This window comes from Passer montanus, unplaced genomic scaffold, assembly GCF_014805655.1.
Source record: "Passer montanus isolate IOZ18808 unplaced genomic scaffold, ASM1480565v1 scaffold18, whole genome shotgun sequence".
In the NCBI taxonomy this organism is placed as follows: Eukaryota; Metazoa; Chordata; class Aves; order Passeriformes; family Passeridae; genus Passer; species Passer montanus.
This window is the reverse complement of record NW_024365381.1, coordinates 19,445,425-19,471,360: the sequence shown is the minus strand read 5'-3', so window position 1 is coordinate 19,471,360 and position 25,936 is coordinate 19,445,425. Positions and strand designations below refer to the sequence as shown.

At 35.3% G+C, this 25,936-nt stretch overlaps 1 protein-coding gene across 4 annotated transcripts in view; it reads left to right on the top strand.

The window, feature by feature from the left end:
• CEP128 (centrosomal protein 128) overlaps positions 1 to 22,219 on the top strand; it is a 104,578-nt gene extending 82,359 nt beyond the window's left edge. For 2 of the 4 annotated variants that reach the window (XM_039705462.1, XM_039705460.1), the window contains 5 exons: positions 3,572 to 3,649; positions 4,651 to 4,698; positions 5,519 to 5,632; positions 9,244 to 9,352; positions 13,441 to 22,219. In XM_039705462.1, coding sequence (XP_039561396.1) covers positions 3,572 to 3,649; positions 4,651 to 4,698; positions 5,519 to 5,632; positions 9,244 to 9,352; positions 13,441 to 13,547 — 456 coding nt within the window. In that variant the 3' untranslated portion in view covers positions 13,548 to 22,219. Of the gene's footprint in view, positions 1 to 3,571; positions 3,650 to 4,650; positions 4,699 to 5,518; positions 5,633 to 9,243; positions 9,353 to 13,440 lie in introns of those variants that run through there. The other 2 variants (XM_039705461.1, XR_005627108.1) reach the window with 2 other exon arrangements.
• The last annotated feature ends 3,717 nt before the right edge of the window (positions 22,220 to 25,936 follow it).

Here is a 25,936-nt window from a genome sequence, read left to right as displayed (position 1 = left end):
GCAGCAATGGTACCTTAGAGCTCATACTTTTGAATGTGAAGTTAGATTTAAACTTTAGAAGTCTAAAATATCTTTCAGAAATCCAAGTAGCCTGTACCATTCTTTATCCACATGATTCTCAACAAAACCAAAAAAACAGAGACTGAATATGCATCTAACCCAAATGCTGGTCTTCTGCTTTCAGGATTATATTTAATAATATAATTGATAATGATTAGAAAAGAAACAGCTATTTTTTTTTCCACTACAAAAAGTGCATGAAATAGAGGGGATATATTTAGGAGACACTTTGGAAGAACAGATGATTAACATCTTCCTTAAATCCATTTACAGACAGTGTTGACATGAGGTCTTGGCATTGAAATTAGAGAAGGAATTGAAAAATGAATGGCTTAAGGCATAGGCTTACACCTAGGGCCTGAGTTCTTTTTTTTATGAGAACAGATCACAGGTCATCTCTATTAAAACAAGGTGGGTAAACAGATAGATATCGAAATACGTAATATCTTTGCATACATATAATTGCAGAAACAGAAGAATGAATCTTATATCCTCTATCTAATTTAGTTTATTGGTTTTGAATATTGACTACAAGTTCAGTCCAAGTTAGCTGCAAATGAATCCCATTGTTTATAAAATTTGACCTTTGTTTGTTATGAATATTTCTTAAAACCTTAAAACCAGAATGTTTGGAACTAACAACAAGGCAGACATCTGCTTTTAAACAGATGGTGTGTCTTCATTTAAGTTATCTTGTTCATTTCTGATTCCCCACTCCTCGCTCCTAGTCTCCATCTTTTTGAAGTTGATACCACTTGTGCAGAGAAGCTCCCATTGATTTTTCTTCTCCTGTTGTGACTGAAACTTTTAGTCTCTGGGATCTAAACGGAATGTTTTTCATGGTGGTCAGATTGAGATTTTCCAGAACTAGTAACAGAGTTTTTGTAGTTAAGAGCAAGTTAACTTGGTTTGCACAGGCTTTACAACATAATATTTTATTTCAGGATTTACGGTTTTTATTTGTTTTAAGATTTTGCTTTAAATTACCAAGCTAGTAATATGGTTAATGAAGTCCATTACTGGTAGATTGAATACCAGACTAGCAGAACCTTATCCAAAGAAGTGTGATTTGGAGAATTGTGGAGGAAACGCTAACTGTTGTTCAGAAAATACAAACAGTTCTGGTTTTACTTGCTCTTTGACAAATAATAGAAGGGCAGCCTTTGAGAAGCTGCAGAGGCATCTGACCTGTGGGACATGACTGTTCTTTGTGCATGATCAACCAACTTCATCTGCACACAAAACCAAAACCATATTTATTTTTTTCAGTTCTTTGCAGTTTGCAATAGACTGCATTTTTTTGTGTGATGGGTGTGAATGTGAAATCTTATTGTTGAGGCTAACCCTAAGTCTTCCTAGAATGGTAATTCATTTTTCAGTGGTACATACCATATGCCTAATCTGAAAATAGGAGATTTGATTATTCTATATTTAGCTAAGTGCTTACTATATATACTTTTATTAAAAATAAAAATCATCAACTCACAGAATTATACTGAGTTTGAAGGGACTCCTCTCCTGTCCCTGCACAGCACTATCCCCAAGAGTCACCCCATATAGCCAAGAGCATTGTCCTAACTCTTCTTGAATTCTGGCAGGCTTGGTGCTGTGACCACTTTCCCTGATACAGTGCCCAACCACCCTCTGGGTGAAGAACCTTCATCTAATATCCAAAAACTTTCCCTGACACAACTTCAGGCCATTTCCTCAGGTCATTGTCTCCACCAGAGAGAAGAGCTCTTGCCAGTGCCTGCACCTACTCTTCCTCTCATGAGGAAGTTGTAACTGCAATGAGGTCTCCCCTCAGTCTCCTCCAGGTTGAGCAGACCAAGTGACCCCAGTCACTCCTCACATGGCTTCCCCTCCAGGCCCTTCACCATCTTCATTGTCCTCCTTAGGATGCTCTCTAACAGTTTAATACATTTGTTATGGTTTGGTGACCAAAACTGCACACAGGACTCAAGGAGGTCATGAAAGGAAATCAGGTTTGATAATAAGAGGACTTTTCCTGTCATGAAATCAAGATGGCTGTGAGCAATGTCAGTGTTGTCTTACAGGTGTTTTTCAATACCTCTTAGCATAATCTTTTCCATAACTTTACCCTTTACCAGACACTAAAGTGAAACTGACAGTCCTTTAATTCATGGGGTCCTCTTTCTTGCCCTTCTTTAAAATTGTGACAAGGTTCACCATCTTCCAGTAAGCTGGAGCTGCTCCAGATTCTCAAGACCACTCCAAATATATCAAGAGAGGTTTTGTGATGACATCAGCTTTCTCTTTGAGAAGTCTTGAAAGAATCCCTTCATGCTTCATAGACTTGTAGGGATCCAACTGAAGTAGCATATCCCACACAAGTTCAGGGTTGGCTGGGAGTTTATCATTCTCACAGTCACGGTCCTGCTGCTCAGGGCACTGTGATCCCCTTAGTCAATCATCCATGTTGAAGACAGAGGCAAATAATGCATTAAATGCCATTGCCTCATCTCTGTCCCTGTTTGACCATCCTCATTCTTTTAAGGGATGAGGGTTTTTTTGCACTGCCTATTGCCATGAATATATTTTTAAAAACTCTTTTTATTGTGCTCCACATTTCTGGCCAGCTTCAACTCCAGTAGAGCTTTGGCCGTACCAATTTTCTCCCTACAGGGACAAGCTGTACAGTGACTGTATTCTTCCCATATCAGTAATGTCTCTTATTCTAGTCCCTGGAGACAGATGGGTCCAGTCTGCATAAGGAGACCCTCGATTCTCTTTAGAAAGGTGTTTCCTATTACAACTACCCTTCATTTTCCTGTTAACAGAGTTCTTGGTGCAGAGTATAGGTGGTGGTGTTTTAGGAGGCCACACTGTCTCAGAAATACCTTCACCCACCTCATCAGTAGTCTAGCCTTCTGGTTCCAGAGCCTCACATGTATTGTAGAGGGTGCCAGTCCTACCTGTTGAATTCTGAGGAGGTGAAGGAACCTTCCTCCTAGTACATGCTGTGACCTGCTTCCAGCCTTCATCTTTGAACAGACCCTTGGCTAACAGTCCTTGGACTAATTAGTTTTCTGCATTCTGAGTCCATCTGCTTCTCCGCTATAATGGATGTTCATGACTCCTGAGAGTCTTGAGACTGAGACTCTGAAAATTATCAGTCTTTTGCTGCTTTGCTCAACACTATGTAGGCTGTTCACTTCTTCCTGTAGCTGGTGGCTAGCTCCTCAAGCACAGCTCACCTTCTGTGAAAGAATGGTCAGCCTCAGCCTCATGAAGAGGCACCAGGCACTCGTGGCAGCCTCTGACCTGGAGAGCTCCATCTCCCATCAGCAGGTTTGGCTGGCTGGCTGGAGCCTCTGACATGGCTGCTTCAGTGAGTCCCACAGCTACTCGTGATTGAGCTTTAGGGCAAGTCAACACCCTAACTGAGGAAGCTTGAACTAGTATGCTGATAAGACTGGTATTTGTAAATGTGAGATGGCTGAAAGAATGGTTTTGTTTTTAATGTTTTAACTTGTGTTCTGTTCTTTAGAGTACCCGAGTAGCTTTAAACCACCTGGAGTCTGTGCCTGAGAAACTGAGCCTGTTAGAAGATTGCAGAGATACTGGAGTGAGAAAGATTTCATTTGACTCTCTCAATACTTCTAAAATATTTGGTTAACTAATAGTCTCTATGAATGTACAGATAAGTTGTTTAATAAGATATTTACAGTTGCATATGTATGTATTATATAGACAGAAACATACTAAAATTTATTTTCATGTTTATATGGATCTTTTTGAAGTTATAAATTTAGTTCTAATTGTTAACACTTTGCATAATGTAGGCAAACATTGATAACTGGGTATAACAGGTCATGTGTTAATTACTGTTTCAGAATATTTTTATGGAGTGGTAAATTCTGATATTACATGTTAAAAAATGAAAATTTTATATTTAAATGAATTATGCCAGTTGTTTAAATATTTAACTTAACAAGTAAAGATAGATGATCTTTACAACTTTTTATTTTGTTTTGACATAATGACAATACTTGCTACTTATTTTTGCAGCACCACTATCCAATCAAGATGTGCTTGGACACAGTAGGACATATTGACAGTAGTGGTGACATACTGTCAAGAGTGATAAGGTTCAGATTAGATTTTCAGTGGCTAAGTGGCTAAACAGCTGTACCATAGTTAATTTCCATTTATGAAATGGGTGGTTTAATAGAAAAGAATTTGTAACTTCCTTACACAATATAAATTTTAAATCAGTATTAAACCACTGATCAACAAAAACATAATGGTTTGCATTTTATTTGATAAGTAAAATTTCTTAATCTGTGGTTGTCATAAACATTTCAAAACATACTTGTTTGGAGCATTGTTTATTTTGTGTTCCTGCACAAGGTCATCAGTTAATAATTCTACACCATTTTATTGCTGTCATCATCAACAGATTTGGTAATGCAAGTTCTGCTTAAAATGTTTGGGTTTTTTATAAACAATATTGTTGAGATGTGTAGTTTTAATTTCACATTCCAGATTCCCCAGAAGAGCTTTTTTTTGCTCTGACAGGTTTATCTTTACCTTCTGTTTCTACTAAAAGAAAATTTTTTTTCTCAGCAAGCATCTGCAATCTCCTTCACACTTGCCCTCTCGCACTTAACACTGGTATGAAATTACACTGTAGTTTTCTGGTTTGCTCTAGTTATAATTTAGCCAATATTTGTGAGATTGAAATGCAAAATCTTTGGTTTCAGTTGGGCTTTGTCCTTCTCCATCACGCTTAATTGTTTAAAGATGGTTTTCTGAAAATGAGTCCCTATCAACACAGTGTTTTGTTTAAGAAGTAATTTATTATTCAAGAGAGCTAAGCTTTATGCCTTAGCTTTGAGAAAGATGTCAGTTTGGAGCTTCTTTACTGTTTCTATTTGCAAATAGCATATTGGAGTTTTTTGTACAATAGCTGGCAAGTTCTTCCTTCAATGTTTTCATAGGAAGGGAGAAGGCAAGAGGAAGTAAGTTTTGATAAACCTCTCAGGTTGTCTAGGAGGTTTGTTAATTCAAGTGAATCATTAGCTAGTTCAGTGAGAAACATTATGCTTTCTTGTTGAAAATACTATTTTGTCCATATGCTTAGAACCATTTTTTCTTCAAGTGTTTGTTTCCATAGTGTTGAAATTAATTTTCCACCATTACAGAATTTTTCTTAGAAGGTATGATATTCCTGAAGTTTGGAAAGTGTTACAAGAAATCATTCACCAGTTAAGGATAAGGCCATTTTCATTTTGATCTGCATGTATTTTAATATTATTTCTCTGTACAGAACATTATGCTTTTGTATGGTGCCTGTAGTTCAGCCTCTGAAAGTTAGTTCTTAATTTGTTCTTGCTGTGGTGAAAATCCTTGATGATACCTGCGTTCACAATAGTCAGAATTTCTATCTACTTTCACATTATGAAATCATCTAAATCTTTACATGCATTTCTAGGAGTCCCATTGCCGAAGGGAGATGATTGAGGAGAGGTATATGAGATATAAAGACATAGTGACTTCTTTGCAGCAGCAGCTGGAAGATTCCAAGCAAAGAGTCAGGCAAGTCAAGGTATGTGTGTATGCTCCACTTCTCTGTCCCAGTTACTTTCAGCAACATAACCTTACCTTGTTAACTCCTAGTACAAACACAGACTGAAATCATGCATGAATGTTTCTGTTTCATATAGCTGGCATGGCTGATGGCATGGCAGGTATATTGACATGGCATGGAATTTGATGAATTAAAGGTTGCCTTCATTGTAAGTGCCATGGATACTTTCCAAAAAATCTTTCAACTTTCACAGAAAGCTATCTTATTGTGTTGTAATACTCTGAAGTGTTTACCTGCTTTGTCAAATTACTGTCTGCAGCAATTTTTTCATTGTTTAATTTTCTCTTGTCCATTCAAGTAAAAGATATAGAAACCTGTTTCCTCTGTAAAAAGGTTGACTAATTTATAAATGACATGTAGTAATTCTTCAGTAGTTGATATTTCCATTCTTTGCAAACAATTATGTATGATGGCTCTTTCATACAGAAATGAAATCCAGGCAAACAGCAGGGAAGTGATTTGCTAAAGGTCACTCACTGGACTTACAGCAGTGCTAAGCATGAATAACTAACTGCCTACAATACAAGTCCAGTGCTCTTCTTTAGAAACTTTGCCTGTAATGAGTTCAACTTTCCAATAATTAACATGCTTTCTTTCCTTTACTAGCTTGTTCATTGTCATATTGTCATTGTGATAGCAGCTAGCTTCAGCAGAACTACAATTTCTTATGGAAGTGTTTGAAATAAGTGATCAGACCTGAAGAATCATACTAGTATTTCTGCTACATGTCTCAATCAAATCAGTTTCTTTGGCAATGCATCATGCCTGTGTCTCTAAGCAGTTGAGCTCAAATCGAGGATCACACACTCTATGAAAAAGATGTTTGTGTTCCCCAACTTATATGTAACTGTTTTCCCTCTGTAAAATGAGGACATACTTATAGCATGTCTTTTAAAAAGTGGAAAAGGTAAAATAAATATAGAATGCTATAGCTTGGTAATTTGCTGTTGTCAGAAGGTATTAAGTTACTTGAAAAAGCCATCTTGCACTTCTGTAAGAAAGAATTGAAAGGAGGAAACAGGCACAATCAGTATGCTGCTGGTAATAATCTTCAGTATCTTGAATTACTCTTCCCTCCACAGAAGCGTTACTAAATCAGTAGCTACTGAAATTTGGAAAACATTGAAAAGCTAAGTGGAATGCATCAGCTGACGGTAGAACATAACATTGCACTAAGCTGACTGAACTTACTGAGCTTGTGTGACTTGAACTCAATAATCAGAATCCAGTACAAAGCTTATTCCAAAACAATTCTCTTTCTTTAGACAACCGAGAGCATTTAATGGTTTCCATTTAGTCAGGCCTAATTGGGTTTTTGCATGACATACAGTACTCTGCTGTCACGGCTGTTGCAAATAGAACAGAATGTTCAAAACCAAGTAACAGACGGGTGCTAATCTGATTTCAGTGATCAGGCTAGCTTAGAGTAAAAAAAACCTTTTTAATGCTTGCCTTTCTCACCCTCAATTGAAACTAACTCAAATGCCATTTATTTATTTATTTATTTATTTTAGTGTTTGTCATTTGGGAGTCTCTAAAATTGATTGCTGGAAGAGTGTAGGTTTGAGGACACCAAAGTTGATTCTTTCTGATTTTTTAGTTCATGCTGTATACATAGTGCCTCTGCTAAACAAAGTAGACAGGTACTTGTTAGGTGATAAGAAAATCCATGTTTCTTATAAAATTTTTACATTTATCATTTTCGATGAAATTACTTCTGAAATTAATCTTTTTCCTCTGTTAAGTTTTTCTTTCTAGCCTTTCTTATAATGCACTTGTTTCAGCTTGCTTGCCAACATTGATCTCAGGCAGGCATTATCTAATCTTGTGTCCCAGTCTTTTTTCATTTTAAGGAGGAAAAAGTAAACCAAAGTTGAATGTTTCTCTAAAAGCAGGTCTTTTTCTTTCTTTCTTATGATTTCTTTTGTCCCCACTCAATCTTCCTACTCTTCTGTAATCTTGTCAGATGGCTTTAAAATGCCTGTTGCTTAGAAGCCCAGAAAAATCATAATTTCTTTTTGTGTGTTATAAAATGGAAGATTTCCAGTAGTAAAAGTAGGCCATAGGCTGGCAGAATACCATCAGGTACAACAATCTTGATTTTTCAAATAAGGAAGGGCCAAATAATAGTAGATAAACATGAAATTGGTGGAAAACCCCATAAACATAACACATTAAAAGAAAATAGCAACAGAAGAAAAATCAAAGCAGAAAGCCAGAGGAAAACTAGAGATAAACGTTTTGATGTAGAGATACAATATTTTAGAAGGTTTCCCTGCCACACACGATTGATCATCTACTCAAACACAACAGATGTGATTGCCAATGAAGCATATGACAAAAGGTACATTATATATTATACATTAATATTCCTGTAAAAAGAGAGCCATTTTGTATTGCAGGTACTGTTAGAGGCACCTTTCTTGTTTAAAGCTCTTCTTTTAAAGCATTTATGGAAGCAGAATAGAAAGACAAAAACTTTTTTTATTCTTTAAAAATTGTTATTGTGCTATGAACACTTTAGCTATTAAGTCTCTCATCAGCACATAAGGGGATTAATATGTATAATTCCCATTAGTCTTAACAGGAGTAAATCCTTCTTCAGTGATTGAACAAAAGCTTATTATATCTCTAAATTAATGTAAATTTTTTTTGTTTAGTTTTCAAATCTTATGTATCAACATAAAATTAAGTATCAACATAAATGATAAATTGCAAGATGTTTTAAAATTCCCGGAGGCTTTGTATAATAAGAATTCAGCAGTAAATTGTGTGTTTTATGAATTGATGCATTTATTCATTATTACATAGTCTCATTTCAAGAAACAGTAATTTCGATACCAAGCCAAGCTTTTAATCTTGTTTTGGATGGTATTGTAACTGGGGACTACTTGCTGCAGAGCTAATAGAGATTTTTCAGGGATTTTTGTTTAAATGACCTTTTTAAATTTATCTTCTCTTTTTAGCTTATAGACCAAATGACTTTCCTCACCAAGAAGTTATGCTGTATGTGTTTAGTAAATAAATAGTAACATTGTACTTAAAATTTTATTTTATGGTTTAACAAAAAATTTCGAAAGCACTTTTAGGTATTTTGATATGAGAAATCAATGAACTTTAAGTTTCCTCAGTGGCAGAGAAAATAGATTTATATTTATTACTACTTGTGGAACTTCAGTGAATTAGTGTGAACCATTCATTGATGAGGAAGTCATTATTCACTGATGTCTGCCCTGCTGATATGGTATGTGCTGAACTGTGGATGTGATGTGAATAGGAAAGAGCATTTTTACAACGTGCTGTAGTGGCAAAGATTTGTAGTGCTGCCAGTGCTTTTCTCAAGGCGAAGCAGTTTTTTGCAGACATTTATAGTGGTGAAGTGGGGATAAAACTTGTAAGCAAATTAATTTGAACCTAAGTGCAATACTGGGAACGCAGTGAATTCAAATCAGTCTTTTCCATTGTGTGTGAAATCACAGCATGTGCCTGTATGTGTGCTACTACTTTTTGTTAAAGTTTGCAGCTGCTTGATAGTAACAGATAAAATTATTTTTATTTGGTTCCCATAGGATGTGAAAATGGATGCTGAAATTTCTGATGTAGAAGTGGCTGCTCACTCTTCTAGTTGGAGAACTCAGAACAGCTTTTTGTGCAGCTCACCGCTTTCAAGTTCAGGTTGTAAGTATTATATCACAGAAAAAAACTCCACAGGTAACATATATTTTTCTTCTAAATTTTTTTTTCCCGGATGAGTGAGATGCTGCTTTTCAAAAAAGAAGTGCTGGAACCATCTTAAGTATTCTTCTGTGTTTTAGGTTTTTTTGCCTTTACCTAGGAAGTACTTCATTGCATCCCATGACAGTTGTTTGGGTTTTTTTGACTGGGACATTTAATACATTTTGTTTATCTATGCCAAAGAAAAGAACTGCCCTTGAATTCTGAATCTCTGCTTAATGAGTCATACCTCTGTAAGCTGTGTAGACCCTCTGGTCTTCTGAGGGACCAGAGAGCTGTCCTCAAACATGGATTCTTTCCAAGATCTTTAATGTGTACCAGTTAGTCTTATGCTTGTGTAGCATTTTCTCAATGAAAGTTGAATTCTCTAATTCTACTTCAATAGTTTTTTTTAACTGTTTTTTTTTTCTACTTCCTTGTGCGTATACAACAACTTGTGTTCATGTGAAGTCATGGGATCTCTGATACAGCTGGGAAATGCTGGGAAATGCTCAATAAAACATAGGGCATATAGGTCTTGATTGAGTATGTAGGCACACCTTTCATGAGTGTCAAAAGTAACTTAAAAACCAGGTTTTAAGGGGGTTTTTAAGCATATCAGTACATGGATATCAAAATACTTCTCTTCAGAAGGGTATCGCCTTCCATTTATTTTCAGTATAGCCAGTTTGTGTACTGGGAACCTATTTAGAAAGTTACATTCTATTGAAGCCTATTTCAGGCTTCATTGCACTTTGAAAGCATTGCCTCTTAAAATGAGTGCTGTGGTACATTACTGCTCATCAGTAAGTCCTGAGCTGATCTGATGAGGTTAAAGGTAATTGGTTTCTGTTCCTTTCAGAATCTATGCATTGGGGTTACTATCTTTTTGCAGAGCACCCTGAATAACAATAGTGGGAATAAAGCATAGGAGCTAATCCCTCTGTATCATCTGCACTTCAGGAACACTTTACCTTGACTCTGAGTTGATTTTTCTGTTTTCCCAAACCTCATCCCTATCAAAGTCTTAAAAATCGAAGTACAGCTGAACCTGTTTTGGGTATAGAAAAGAAGTAACTGATGCCTCTCAGAATGTTCAGATAAATGGCCTCCAGCAGTCCCTTCCAGTCTCAAGAATTCCAAAAGTGGTCACTGCAAAAATTTACTGAAATTTAAAAATGCCGCTTAAAAGTTCTTAAAATATTTCAATGTCTTTATACTGCTTTAATCTGAATTAAATGAGCTAGGACTTTGTTGCTTTAAAACTTTTTAATAAATTTTAGGCAGTTTTAAGAAAAATAGGATCCATGAGATCTGAATACCAATCTGATGAAACAGTTGTGCATATTTATTCTCTGATTCAACTGTTTTTTACCAGCACTAAGTACTAAATTTTCTGGAAATAAAAAAATGATTAACAAAAGACAGTGGTCAGTTCACTACTTAGTGCTTATGGCACTGAAATATGTGGATTACTCCACAGACTTTGGTTTTTGACTGATTGTCACTTTATGCTGAAACTGATTTCCACCAGTCAAATACGTATTTTGAAGTTGTTGGTATAGTTCTTGAGGACAGTGAAAATTCTGCTGTGGTATTAGCATTAAGGAAATTTTTCAGGGAGCGGCAAATGAAGTCAGCTACTTCAATCATGATAGTCACAGAAACATAATGAACTTCAAATTTCAGTAATGATATTAATTAATTATCATTTGAGACTTTGACAGTGAAGTATAATTTGACATCTTTGCTCCCAAACCTACTGTAGCTTTTAATAAATCTTCCTATACATGTCATCATCTATTTTCTGTGATTAATTGTCTCCTTCTTCAGAAACAGAAGGATGGAATTTTTTTTCTTTCATTTGCCTTTTGGAGTAGTTTGCAAGCCTTTGTGATTTATATTCTCCCATTCCATCTCTGTTCAGCTCATGAGGCCTCACAGAGTATAGATTCAATAACTAGTACTAGAAGCTTTCTTTCCAATGTGGGTCTCCTATGACTTGTGGAGAGCACCTGGAAGGAGAGCAGACTCTTTGAAGTAATTTAACTTATTTGTGAGGGAGATAGTGGGATTTAAGTTTAAAATTGGTTGATGAAAGAAGGACAAGTAGTTTGGAAAATAAATAAGAGACCAACAATCTGTTTCCATATATATATGTTTACAAAAAATTTGCGAATGCAGCAAGCAGTTAAAAGGAAAGTAATTAACATCAACACTGTGTTTTGTTTCTGGTATAATTTCTGCAATTATAACAGCTTTTGCATTACAAACATATTTTAAAATATGTTGAGGCAGCGCACTTTTATTTCTGTACCCATTTTCTTAGAAATTAAGAAGCTGAAATGAGAAAATAATTTATTTAAGGAAACATTCACTAGATGTGGTTTGCAGTCTATATTATTATCAGACCAATATGGTTGGTCCAGACAGTCACTACTAGTTGTTATCTAAAGAATAATCCTCAGAAACTGTTTTTACAGCCCCTGTATTTTCCTGAAATTTTGAGTACAAAAGTCCCTAGAGTTGCACATGCTTCGCATTAGCTTTGTGAATTGAGTCCTGCTTTTCTCTTTGCACATTTCATCACTTTGAGGTTTTAAACTGGATGGTTTCCCAGAAACCATATGTCTTAGAGGCTTTCTATTGTTGTTGGGAATTTATGCTTCAGGACTTCATAAGTTGTGATGGACAACACTCTTGTGTCAACATGGTATGAAGTAGGACTGACACCACAGCAGAATAAAACTGAGTTGTCCTGAATGTAGGCTTTTTTGTCAGAACAATTAACTTTTGCACTGTATTGCTGGTGCCTGTCTTTATCCCTCTATGTACACTTTTTCATAAGTTCTTAAGACTGTTTTAATTGGCATTCATAAATAATGTAACATACTTACAAGTAAAAAGACATTGCAACATCACTATGCTGTGGGCACCCTTCTAGAACAAAACCTAGGGCTGCTTAAGCATAAGAACTTGGAATGACTGGAAACTTGACATCATCACTTAGAAAAATGCAAATTGAATTAGTTAAGCAATGAACTTTCTTTATGATTTTTTGCCTTACTTTCAATACTGTCCACAGGAGGTACCGCTGACATAGTGTACAACTGCAGAGCTTTGAACCAATTCTGAAAACTTCATGCTGAATACTTAGAACTCACTGTTACACCAATGTTCCAAACACAGTGATTTCATTCTTCTGAAAGTGAAAACATCTCACCCCTCCTAACCAAACTGTGAAGTCTTGCTCCTTATTAAATAGCTTTTGGTTATGTACTGCTACAATTTTACTGGATTGTTAAAAATTGCACTCTGGATATTCAGTAGGACAACTTTTCTTACATGCTTGTGCTATAAAGAAGGCTGTTAGAAGAAGGGTATATTGTATAAGCTGGTAGCCACTTTCCTTCCCTTAATTTCTACCTTTTGCTAAATCTATGGATATTTGATTTTTTTTCTTCAGCATTTTATGATAAGATGTTTTGTCAATTCATATTGTTTGCATTTTGATGCAATATAATATATTTATAAAGATTCACTATATATGTACTCTGCTGTGAAGGTATATACACAGTATGACATTGTATGAGCACTTGTTCAGTGTCACTTGGTGACTTAAGTCCATTCTGTTGATAAAGATATTCCTTCACAAATTTTTGAGAGGTTTGTTTTACCTTATTTAAACAAAAGTTTTGGAAAAATAAGTGGAAAATATATCTTAGTGAAAGAATCAATTTTTTTTAAACAGAGTCTACATTTCTTATATATAAGAAAGCTCATGGCTATGCCTGTATTATAGAGTATTAAAATCTATTTCTCTAGAAAACAGAGAAAATATTCTCTTCTCACTTATGAATATTGAATATTTATTACTTGCTGAATAAATTATATAATATAATGAAATACATGTTTTAAATAAAAACTAATGGCCAGTCAACCAAATTCAAGAATCATAGATTTGAAAAGGCCTCTAAGATACTTGAGTCTAACTGACTTAATGTATGATTATGAAGATGCTTAATTACCTTTTTTGTGTGACTTGTTTCTAGCACTTAGGAAAGGAATGGTTCCTTTGGATACAAGTGGCACCAAGGAAGATTCTACTAATGTTGCTGTTAGTGAAATGAAGCTGCAAGCAGACGGAGGAAAACAGTAGAATATTTTATGAAACCACACCAGTTTTCTCTGTGGTAAATTCCATTCCACTTTTTTTTTTTTTGGTTTTGAACAGTAGTAGTTCCATCTGCTGTAGGAGTGATGCACCCTTAATGATTCAGCAATTGCCAAACACTCAAATGAAAGAGCACCAAGAGTGATTCTGATGAACTCTTTTGATAATTTAGGCGACTTGCACACCAAAGGCTTTCTGAGATTTTGCTATTCTCTTGTGTTTGTTTCTACCGTCCTCTTAGACTAAATTTATTGTATTCCTGAAATACTGTAAATACCTATGACATTAATCTTTCTATGAGCTTATTACCCCTATACAGGAATTGTTCTGACACTTGTTTTTTAATTATGTTTAGTAACATTATTAATAATTAAAAAATAATAGTGAAATTTTTTTCACTATTAATTCATTATTAATAATGAAAAAAAATCAGAAATTGCCTATTACTATGAGACAGAGTAATTATACAGTGTTGTACAGGCACATTTGTGATTTTTAGGTCCCTCTGTTTGAAAAAATCATTTAAGAAAGAAGTAATAAAACGAAATTTTCTCAAAATTAATTTTCTCATAATTCATATCTTGGCTTGAGGCTCAGCATATATGTGTTATAAGTTGCTAGAATTATTCTTCTGGCCAGAACAGTTTTATAAGATGGCCTCAATCAGGCACTTTAAAGAATCTGAATCTCTCCCATCTGTATCAAGAGTGTTAAAAGGCACTTCTGTGTGGCTGTGAAAATTTTAAAATCAATGTTTAGTGTTCCTTTATTTATCCTGTTTTGTTCTCTGTTAGAGAAGATGTGTTATATTGATTGTAAAATACTGTGGAAATACAATATTGCACATTTCTATTTGTTCAGATATCACTATTCTAAACAAATCAGACACAATTTTGCATTACAGGGGTCTCAAAAAACAAATCAAAGAAGAATTTTCTAAGAATTCTGCTGTCTAAAGAAATGCAAGTGTTTCTGATGGCTCTTGTTTTATTCTCCTCTCAGCTACTTCTGGCTTGATCACTGCTACTGTGCCTTAAAAGATTTGCCAAAGCTATCAGAGTACTGTAGCAACATTAACACCTTTCAAACAATTTTGTTTTGCAGACTTCTGTCATATTTAGGAAGCCTATTTCTTCTCTGAAACACTGTTATTTTTTAGCACTGTAGGTGTCTCAGGTATAATTCACAGGCCATCATGTGCCATCTCAAAAGAGGACTTTTTTTTTTTTTCCAATACTCTGATGAAGTGTTCTGTAGTCCCAGTGGGTGCTCTGGACAGTGCACTTCCTTGACAATCACCTTGTGTTCAACCTTTTTCAAGCAGACCAACATACTGAGAACATCAAAATCAGACACAGAAATGAGAAAAAGATAGAGTTTATTCTATGTTCATATTCCATGAACTTAAATTTCTTAAAATTAAAAAAAAATCTGACATGGTTAAAAAGTTTTCTTTACCTTTTGTTGTGTATTATGCTGTGCATGGTAGCACTGGCATTGGCTTTTTGCAGACTTCTGGCACATCTCCTCATTCAGAGGGTCAAGAAAACAAAACAGGCACATCCATCTGTTCTGATCTCAATGGCTATGACAGGAACAAGAAAAAAAAATCAACAAATAAACTTCTGCTCTCTACAAAGAGTGTGGATGTCATGAAACAGTGTTTAGATCGAGCCACAGCTACTATAAACTAAACTTACTTAAACTGGATCCAAGATTTGTAATTTATTGTTTTTATTAGATCAGAGCAGAGGTGGAAATACGTAATTTAAAATATTTTAACTGGTTTGGTCTGCTGAAACTTAAAAACTTGCAAAACTGAATGTCACCATAAAGCTTGCAGACTTTATGGTACCTACAAATTAAGGCTAAAACATAGAAAGGTCACTTTAAAATATATTAATAATCAATAAATCATGTTCTCAAAACACCTTATGTGGGAGTGAGGTCTGGTGCATGGATTGCTGATGGATAACTCTTTTACCAAAGTTTAAGTGTATTTGTGACATGGAAGTAAATAAATGGGCCTTTGAGAGTCTTAGCTGAGCAGTAATACCAGAAATATAATGTCCTCTCTTTTTCCTAAAGCATTTGTAAAAATCTTACCATTCTATGTGTTTATACATTTTTTCCTGACTTGTAACCTAGAAATCTGAAGTATGTATTCTTAAAACAGGATCACTACTGCTTTATATTGTTAGAAAGCTAAGGATAAGCAGTCTGATCTCCCTCACTATTACATCAAGTATTGAATCAACTTTTGTTCTGTATAGGACAGAAGTTACTACTGGGTGAACAATTTTAGCTTTAAAACTTTAAGTATGTTCAGTGCTTAGTATATTTGCCTTTGCCCATGTGACTGGATTTTCATCAGTTTTATATCCTTTTATAAAATTTTCTAAAAGGGGTGGAAGTACAGAAGAGATGTCAAACCACACACACACACACACACAAATCTTATTGAGTAGACTTATGGACTCCAAAGCCAGGAAAGGCTTTCTTAAATTTACCCTCTTGGCATGGCAGTCTAGATAGCATGTAATATTTGTCTCTCTTCCACCTTTGATAGAGGTTCATATTACAAAGTGAATTTTGTTTCGTCTTTACTGAAGGCTAAGGTTCCGTTCATGACATTAAATGAAACTGTCCCTTTGTGGTTTAAGAAATAATATTTTTTCCATATTGGTCTGAAATAATACTCTTCTGCAGTTTCAGTTTTTAAAGTAGAAAAGCAGATAATTTTTAAATAAAACCTTTTCTATATTTCACATCTTAAAAATTGCTGTCCCTTCTGGTAGCCAGATTTTTTATAATTTAACCCTTTAATGACCGGTTACTCAATTCTTACCCAAAGCAGTGGTTTTCAATAATCAAAAATGTGGTATCGCACACACAAAAAATGATGGTTTAAATCTTTTTTCTGTTTAGCATTTGGTAAATCAAGCAATTTTTAACGTATGTACTAGGTACATACAGGTTTTATAAGCTAGTATCAGGTATTCTTTTTTTTTAAATGCTGTACTGAAATACAGTGCTTCAATATTGTGCTTTCAAAAATGTATTGGCCCTCTATTTTAGCATCAAATAGCTGTCACATGAATAAGCTATAAATTTTATGCCCTTCAGTTCCTAATGTTTTACAGCAGACTTGAGAGTACTTACTTTCCAGATTATATTTACTAAATAACCAAATAATTTATTTTTATTGTGCAATTACTTCATCCTAAGAAGAAATGTCAAAATAAAAATTAAAAATAAAACTTTACAGTGCAAAACAAAGCAATTTGCTTACATTTACTTCTCAAATGTTTGATGAAAACCAGTCTTCAGTGATGGTGAAAGTACTCCTCGGTATTCAAAGCTCAGCCACATTTTTACTAGCTATTACAGCAAAATAAAAAAAAAAATATTAAAAACCCATACAACAAAGAAACTACTATTCTAAAATCCATTTCTGAGCTAAGGAATCTTCATATCAGTTCATCTCTGGCTTGCAAGGCATAGTCTCTGCACTGGGTAGCACTGAATGGTTTTTCATGAATGACAATGCCAGTATTACTATGAAAGGAAATCAGTAGGTATTTTTGTTACACTCATTATAATTTTTATGGCCAAAAATAAGAAGTCTTCAACCTGTATGCCTTCTCATATCTATAACATGGAGAAAAATTTTTTCATAAATTTTTGTGGCACTGCTTGTTACAGTCCAATTTTACAGTATCTGTGTTAAACTCCTTGTGTCTGCAGTGTGTTAGTAACAAATTTATCTCTCTCTGAGCCCTTGTCACCCCACAGAAGAAATTGATGCTGAAGTTAGTGTGAGCTGCAGGTCAATAGCTAACAACACAGCCTTGTCAAAAATGGATGTGCAGGAGGACATCACACAAAGTACTGTGATTTTGATGTAATTGTAGAATTTAGAAGCAGTTGTAGATGAAAACTAACAGTAGAAGGGATGAAAAGCAATTAATGATTAAATTAAAATTTCAGCACATTTTTATTCTTGTTGCCTTAGCTTAAAAACTGTCTTATAGCTAATATTTACATCTGAATGAAAGTGATCCCTAAATCAAATTCTTTATTGGATAATTTTTTTTTTTCATGCTTAAGTACTTTCTACTCTAGGACTTCTTAACTCTTTACTGTAAGCAAGTCTGGGCTGCTGTGAATATGAACTTATTTGATTTTCTATGGAAATAACTAAATTAAATTTTCAATCTGAACAATATTTTAGTGCTCTGTACAAGAGTAAAACATGGCAGAATCCAATAACCAAGTAATTAAAAAATCTGCAATGCTTCTGGGAATGTTGACAGCAAAAATGAAGGACATTGCTGTGGTTAAAATCCAGCAACATCCAACTTTTATCATTTGTGCTAACACCAATAGCTCTCCTGTTTCTAAAGCTAAAGTTGCACTTCTGTCATTTTTCTGTCTGAAATAATGAGATTTTTTTTTCTTTTCCCCTAATAATGACAAAATCTGTAGTGTGAGAATATGCAGTGATATTTTTTAATTTCTAGTCTTTTTTTTTTTTGGAATCTACTGAGTGCTATTTGGAACTAAATATTTTTGTAACATGGTTTTTAACATGTTTTTGTTAAATTATTACATTTAAAAACATGAACTCCATGGAGATATCTCTTTTACATTACATTAGTGTTGATGGCAGTTGTTTCTTCTAAGCTCTTTTCATATGAACTCTGACACTCTTATTTGTTTCATAAAATAAAAGCTGCATAGTAAATGGACTAACATCAGGTCACATACTGTCTAATTTTAAAGATTATTCCACAGGCCAAAGTAAATGTCTCCTACTACATTTGTCTAGATTTTTTTCATTTTGCCAGCATTGATTCTACCATCAGTTTGTAGAAGAAAATGGTAAAGGATAGACTTTGCTGCAAAAACCCTGAAATATTATTGATTTGAGGCAAAAAATTAGACTACAGCAAATTTAGGACATCTGTCTAAGTGCTTAGTCTAGAAGTTAAAATACTCATGTTAAAAAGTGTATGTCTTCAGTGTGTTAATATCAAATAATCTTCCTTACAAACAGTTGCTAATACCGAAAATATTTTTGAAAAGTGATACTGAAATTTGCTAAAGATGATTAAAAGGATTTCTGTGTCACTCACAATTAAACAAGCATGGAACTGGGAAACATCCCAATATATGTTTCTGGCATGAGGCTCTTCACAGAAACCACCAGGGATACAGTGGTATACTTAGTGTGGGAATGATGAAGTTGAGCTGTGTTTTGCTGGTGGCCAAGGGACCAATTTGCATCTCTGGCTGTTTGGTGTAGGGAGCTCAATGTGTGCACCATTTTTATTGAGGCTTTCACTGCCTGGTGCAGCACTGACAGCACCCTTTCACTCAAACAGCTGCAACCATGAAGACATCATGGAGCTGGCAGAACTTTTGTTACATGTTTTGACTAACAGAATGTCAACAAGTCCATCAGAAACCTTGGAACTGTTTGTTTTGTGTTCACTGGAGCAGTCTCCAGTGCAGTCATAAAGCTGGAAGATGCAGAAACCTTTGTTCAATGTGAGCTACATCAGCAGGGAGGCTTGCTAGCCATGGAATGTGACTCCATTAGTATGTTGTCCATTGATCAGTTAGAGGTCTATAAATTAACAAAAAAACTATTCTAAAAAGTTTTTTAAAGTGAGACAAATTATTCTTATATAATAGTCCAAAAATCTCTGCAAATATGAAAAAATGAAGTATCAAAGTCAAGAAACACTTCATTTTTCCAGAATGTAAATGCTTAAATTTCAGTAGAGTGACAGACTGAAATGAAGCTCCTGAAGATGTTGATCAACAGACATCAACCCACTTCATATAATCTCTTAATGTGTGAGACTTGCTCACTTTGATTTAGACTTAACCTAAGTCTGTTATGTGTGCTGTGCACTGGGTAGCAAAGTTGAAATAATTCCACTGGAGGCAGCTGATGTGCTTCAGAAGGAATACTGGCTCTTGCAGTGTATTTTAACAAATGTTCACATTTCTGCTGTGGTGTTACATTACCTGAAGAAAGCAACAAATAGAAAAATACTTGAATTGTAGGTGAAGGTGTCAATACAATAACAGTGTATTACTGAGGTTTTGAAGGTGTATCATTTTTAAGGCTGACATTTCTATATGTGCTTATTAGAAAATGCTGATATTTTATTTTTTTTCCCTTGGGGCATATGAGAAGAGAATATGTTATTTGGTTTTAAGTCTGGAACGTGTTTTGCCATTGCATGCTGCCAGTTTCTGTTTAATTTGGGGTTAGCTAAAAAAACCAACCATTTAATTCTGATACTTCATTACAAGCACTCCTAATTAAGTTAGTTGATACATGAGTCACTTTTTTCCAAATCTTTTGTTTTCATTTAATTTGAATGAAATACAGTGGTTTTTTGCCCCTAAAACTGGGGCAAAATTATTCTTGTGATCTAGTATTTTGGTTGGGACATTCCAAAACTAAGATTGCCCCAGGCAATTCATACATGTGACACTGAATATATTGCATCATATTTCCCAGTCAAATATTGTCACTGTAGTATAAAGTAACAACACAAAATCTGCAGAATTTCAACAAATAATATGGACGTGAAATGTTTCTATGCTTGGTTTGAAGTCAGAAAGGTCTGTTTAATACTTCTAAACCTTATATGTTAGAAATAGGCGTAGTGGAATGAAATTCCTCAACATTGAATTATTTATTGAGATAAAGTCCTTGAATGTTTAGCAAGGAGTACAGCTCTTCGTACTTGTTGAGGTTCACCTTAGTGTAGTAACTAGAACTATTGCAGTTTCCTTCAGACTTGATTTCTGAAAGGTAAAGCTCTGTTCAGACTTCTAATAGCTGTGTAGGCATCAGGTATATCCTGTCCACATAATTATGTGTCTTTCCTATAGACATTGACATGTATGAACATGTTCATACAGTGTAAAATTTTACTGCTCAAAAAGAAATATTGCCTTTTATGCTTGGACATCCTGACTGCAGTAAAGCTAGCAGAGGTCTTGTCTGTAGTATCAGTGGAGTGACAATTTTGTGCTGAGTTTTAGAAAAGGGGAGAGAAATATTTTCTTTGTCTCTTTTTTCATTGCATTCTGAAGGTCTGCAAATCTACCATATGTGTTGGTCTGATGAACAACAAATGCTTGCTAAAAAATACATGATCTTATAAAAATCATATGGTAGCAAACTCCAAAACACTTGAAATAATTTGATACTGTTTCATTTTTATATTTTAATATTTTTCAGAAACTAGGAAATGAGATTTTGAGTTCATTTAGGTTCCTGTATTTTTTTCAAGAAGTCTAAATCAAAGTTATATAATGAAAACCATAGTATTTCTGAATAACATCAATCTAAGCTTATGAAATTTGAAAAATTCTGAAATGTTGCAGCTCTTTGTTCCACTTTTATGTGGTCTACTACAGCTTTTTCAAAGTGATGAAGCCATCTCCAAGGAGAGATGGTTCATCTGTTAATATGTGTCAATTGTATTTCATACTTGTGACTAAATGTTTTGTTTCGTATTAGTTTTTCAATTGATCTAGTAATTCAGTGAGTACCAAAATAGGGATTTTTATGTGTGTAGGGAGATGCTAATTATATCTTACATCTAAATTCCAGTACTGTTGGTATTGCTTTTTGACAAGACTCACAAAATAAAAACAGTTTTGACTTTTTTGTCCTATGATATTTTAGTTCCAGGATAGCTTCACAAGGTATTTGCAGTCCATTTTTTCCATTATCTGCCATCTTCAAGAAGGGAAAAAATTCACCTTTACTATCTTGAGTAGTATATAATGAATTTTTAAAAAATCTAGAATCATAGACTCATTTAGGTTGGAAAAGACCCTTTAGATCAAGTTCAGCCGAACTACTGCTTGACTGTTACTTCCTGTAAATTGCATGGATGCACATAAAAGTAAGTCTACAGGTTGGATTTTCAGAACACCTCGTGCAGGTTTAGGAGCAATGCATTGTAGAAGTATAAAAGGAAGAACTGTTCCCATGTTGGTTTGATGCACAAGTCCTTACCAACCTGTGAAATTTGAGATACTTGGTTACACACGAGCTGTGACTCATGTCACACCCAAACACCAATTTTATTGTTTAGTTGCTGCTCTGACTTCAGAACGCCTGTGCCTGATTTATACCAATATGAAGCCAGAATGAAATCTCGTGCATAAAGCCTAAGTACCAATCCAAGTACTAAGTGCTGAGATCTTGTCAAGTGACTGCAGTATGAGGTATATGAAAGCTGTCTTTTGTGCTCTGAGTGTTGCTGCAAGCTGAAAGTTTGGAACAGTCTGCAGGTATGTTTAAGTTTGGTTAAGGCTTTACTAGGAAAGTTCATATGTTAATTTAACGTCAACATGTGTACCTACTTTCTGCAATTAGACTGTAAAATGTTAGCCAATGAGGCAGTAACAAAAATATCAAACTGCATTGCACTTTTGCTGACTTGGGACTTACTCCAAGCAATTCCTGAAGGCAGGGTTGCAAGTCTTCATTGCATCTCAGGAGATAGTTGGTACCTTTGCAGGATCAAAGTTGCTAGCTGTACTTGTAATTTAAAGTATAACATAAAAACTTGTCATTTTTGTAAGCTGACATAATAAACTATTTTTCCAAGCAATGCATAGCATCTGTATTCATTTACCTAACATTGCCAAACTTATGTAAAGGGCTGTTTTATGTGATCTTTTTTAGTTTTGTGAAATATAGATGTGTGATATGGAGTTACATTGCACAATTTTCTTCTTGTCTCTAGGAGATAAAATAAAAAATTGGAATTTTTATTTTGTTTTCTTTCTCCTGCTGTAATATTTGTTTAAAAACTAAGATGATGAGAATAAGTAGTTTTCTTCAAAAGTTTGTATTCAAAATACATATTTAGGTCAAAGATTTGTATGCCATTAAGGACCCAAAAATCTGGCAATGTATTATGGTGTTACAATAGGAATGGGTCTTTACATTGGCCATTTACTGACAGTGTTTCCAGAGGTGCCCTTAATTAGGAGATGCTGCTGTGCCTGTAGTGTCAAGGAGTGTCAAGATTCATCTGCTTGAGCTTGAGTGTGGACGGAACACATGCCTCCATCTAAATGAACCTGCTTTGTAGTCAAGGGGATCTGTGGCATCGTTCATCTAAGCCCAAAGTAAGCAAACAGGGTTTGATCAAATTGCGGTGAACTGCTCTAACTACTTAGTTTAAATCTCCATTTAGTAAAAAGGAGAATCAGGCATCTGCCTTAGATGCTTATTGCTTGCAGGTATGCACCGTGTCCACCCCACAGAGTGGGGTCTATCCATGTGTGCTTTATCTGGGTTCCAGGGTAAATTCTTTATTACCTTAAATAAGAGACACCCCTGGAGGCAGTGAAATGGGATGCAGATAAACAAGCAATGAGATTGAGCCATGACAGTATTTAATGAAACAAAAGTCATTGTTGCTGGGAAGTCCCACACAGCTAAATTTCTATGGAAGCATTTAATGGAAAACAAAGCCTTGTGTTGTATTTTAAAATACAAAGTAAAACATGAACAAAACAAACCAAAAGGTATTGCATAATTGCATATGATGAAGTTTTCTTATTCTGGTTTCTCACAACAAGCTGGCCAAAATATAGTTTCTTTGTATACTGAGCAATCCGTTACTGAAAACCTGTAATTTTACTAATTTCATTTCCCTCAGTTACATATTCCCTCGCCTTTTGAAATTAAGAGGTTTTGCATGTATTTCACATAGTTTAGTGAACTGCAGTTGTTTTATGGCAAACTTACTTTTCTTTGGACCATTTTTTTTCGCTGATGATAACAAGAGTTGTTTATTTCACACGTGCTTATTCGTCTCTTCCAGCAGCTGTTGCACAACACTTTTTCCTCCTTCTTAAATCTGTTATCCCAGAGGCTCTACCACCATTGCTTTGGCCCTGACAATTGAGCTCTTGTGATGTAGATAAATACCCTACAGGCTCCTTAACAAGTGAAAACAAGGAGTTTATTCCAGTTTCCTTTTGGATACCTTCCTAATGTGATCCTTAAGTAGAATTTTAAAAGCAGTACATACTACTGTCTGGAAAACTGCCTGAAAACTACTGCTGGAAGCATCAGTGGTTCTACAGGAGACAGGATGCCTATGAGGACAGGACATCTCTAATGCTCTTGGCAATGGACACCACTACAGCTCAAACAACACTTCTCAATGGGTAAGGAAAGTAGGTTGATTTTAAAAAGTGGACAGATTGGTTTTATAGGAATTTTAGTTGTAGTATCAGAAAAATGCATTTGATGAGACCTCAGATAAAAGTCCCAGCTGGCCCTTAGATGGTGTGAACCTTAACTTGTGCTTGTTTTATAAGCCAGGAACCCACTGAACTATCAAGTGATGGTTCTTCCTGGCCTGACCCTGTGTACCTCCTGGTGCCTCAAATTCCAATAGGAACTAAACCAGAGTACAAAACTGGGTCTACAAAAGATTCCCCAAAACTGGAGAATAAGAGCAATAGACAATGATGAAAATTACAATTTGGATTTTATCTCAGGAGCTGAGAATTTTGAAACAGTCTGTGTACAGCAAAGTGCAAGCACAATCAATTTTATATAGTAATTTTTAATAGGCAATTTTGTGACAAAACTTCCAAACAGGCAATGAGACATCTAACACCGAATCTGGCATAGACCTGGAACCAACAACAGTGATAGAGGCCAGCTTATGATTTCCTTACAGTCCCTTGGAAAAAACGATACTGTACTAAGAGATGGTCCCAAAAATTCTCCAACATATTATCCCACAAAGAAATGTAGTGTTATTTCTCTTAGTTTATTATAAACTCTGTTTTGTGGTAGAAATAGAATAAACTCAACTTTTAAGACATCCACCAAATATAGGTGGATACAGACATACACCAAAATAGCAAAATTTGCTAGCATAATGTAGGCTAGGAGAATATATTTTCAGACCTTGTAGCCAGGTTTTTAGTCATTTTATCAGTGTTCCTGAGAGGTATTCTCTTGACATCCCTTCTGTTGATCTTACCCGCAGGGCATATGCAGCCTTCCATTTCCCAAATCCTTTTGTCTTGTCATCCCCACACAATGATTCACATTTGCTTTATTTGTTTGAGACTGATGGGGGAACCTTTGAAAAAAAGGCAGGAAGATGACTTCTCCCCAAGGAGTAACTCAATGTGCTTAGGCAGAAAAACTTTCACTATGTGAGATGGGGCACTTGGACAGGAGAACTCAGCATTAGGTGAAAGTAGGACTTTGCAGAGAGGAGAGAACAGATAATAAAGCTATACCTGAGCAGTGATTGAAATTATAATTCCTGGGGACCTAGGAGGCACTGTGCAACATTGATGCATCTCAGAAAACCATCATGTTGTTAATCTAAGACCAAGCGTGAAAGAAAGGACTCATTTGTGAGCAGGAGAAAATCTTTTTCCTGATACTTTTAATTTTCCTCTGTTTTGCTTAAATATTTGTTAGGATCCACCTCTGAGGCAGGATAACTGAGGTTTTTGTTAATAGATCCATTGGGCTGCATTAGAGTGTGCAGATATCTATTTATATATCTGTATGTATATATTTTGGGACAATTTGGTTGCAGTGGAAAGGAGCTATGTAGCCATTTTGGTTATTGTCTGTAGTACTATAAAAATACCTAAGTATAAAAATAAGGAAAAGAGAAAAGTAGAAAGAAAGGACAAGAGTACAGTGTGTGAGGAACTCCTAGGTCCACAAACAGTACTTGATTGATGGAATTTAGATGTCTGTAGCTCAAAGTGATGGTCACTATCTTGACCCATTAGGAGTGGGGGGAGCCTGTAAAACAAAAAGTTCAATGGGTTCAGAAGTTCAATACATTCAGGTTCAGGTAGGAACACCCAGGTACCTGCCTTGCTGGGGGAGTTTTACACTGTCTGATGCTATGGATCATGCTCATTTCTCTGGTGGAAAGCTCCAGATATGAGTTGGGAGGGGTCTTTGGTGGTTGATGATCCCTTCTAAGACATGATGGCTGTTTCTCACACCTGCATAGTTGTGCCTTATCAGAAGGGATTAACATCTTCAGACTTTAGCGCAAGTGTCCCAATGCCTCCGAAGAGGTGGGAGGAGGGAAATTTTATGCCTGAGCCCTTGGGGAAAGAGGACATTGGCATGATAAAAAGCATTTTCCCACCTTGTAAGATGTGCTGCTTATCAACCTTTTCACTTACCTGGCTCAAATCCCAGCTTGTTGCTAAACAAAGGTTAAGGTTTGTTGTGATCAACTTCTGGTGGTCAGAGCAGCACCCTCTTCTGCAACTGAGCTGTTCTTATGCAGATCTGAGGTTGCCACAACACAAAA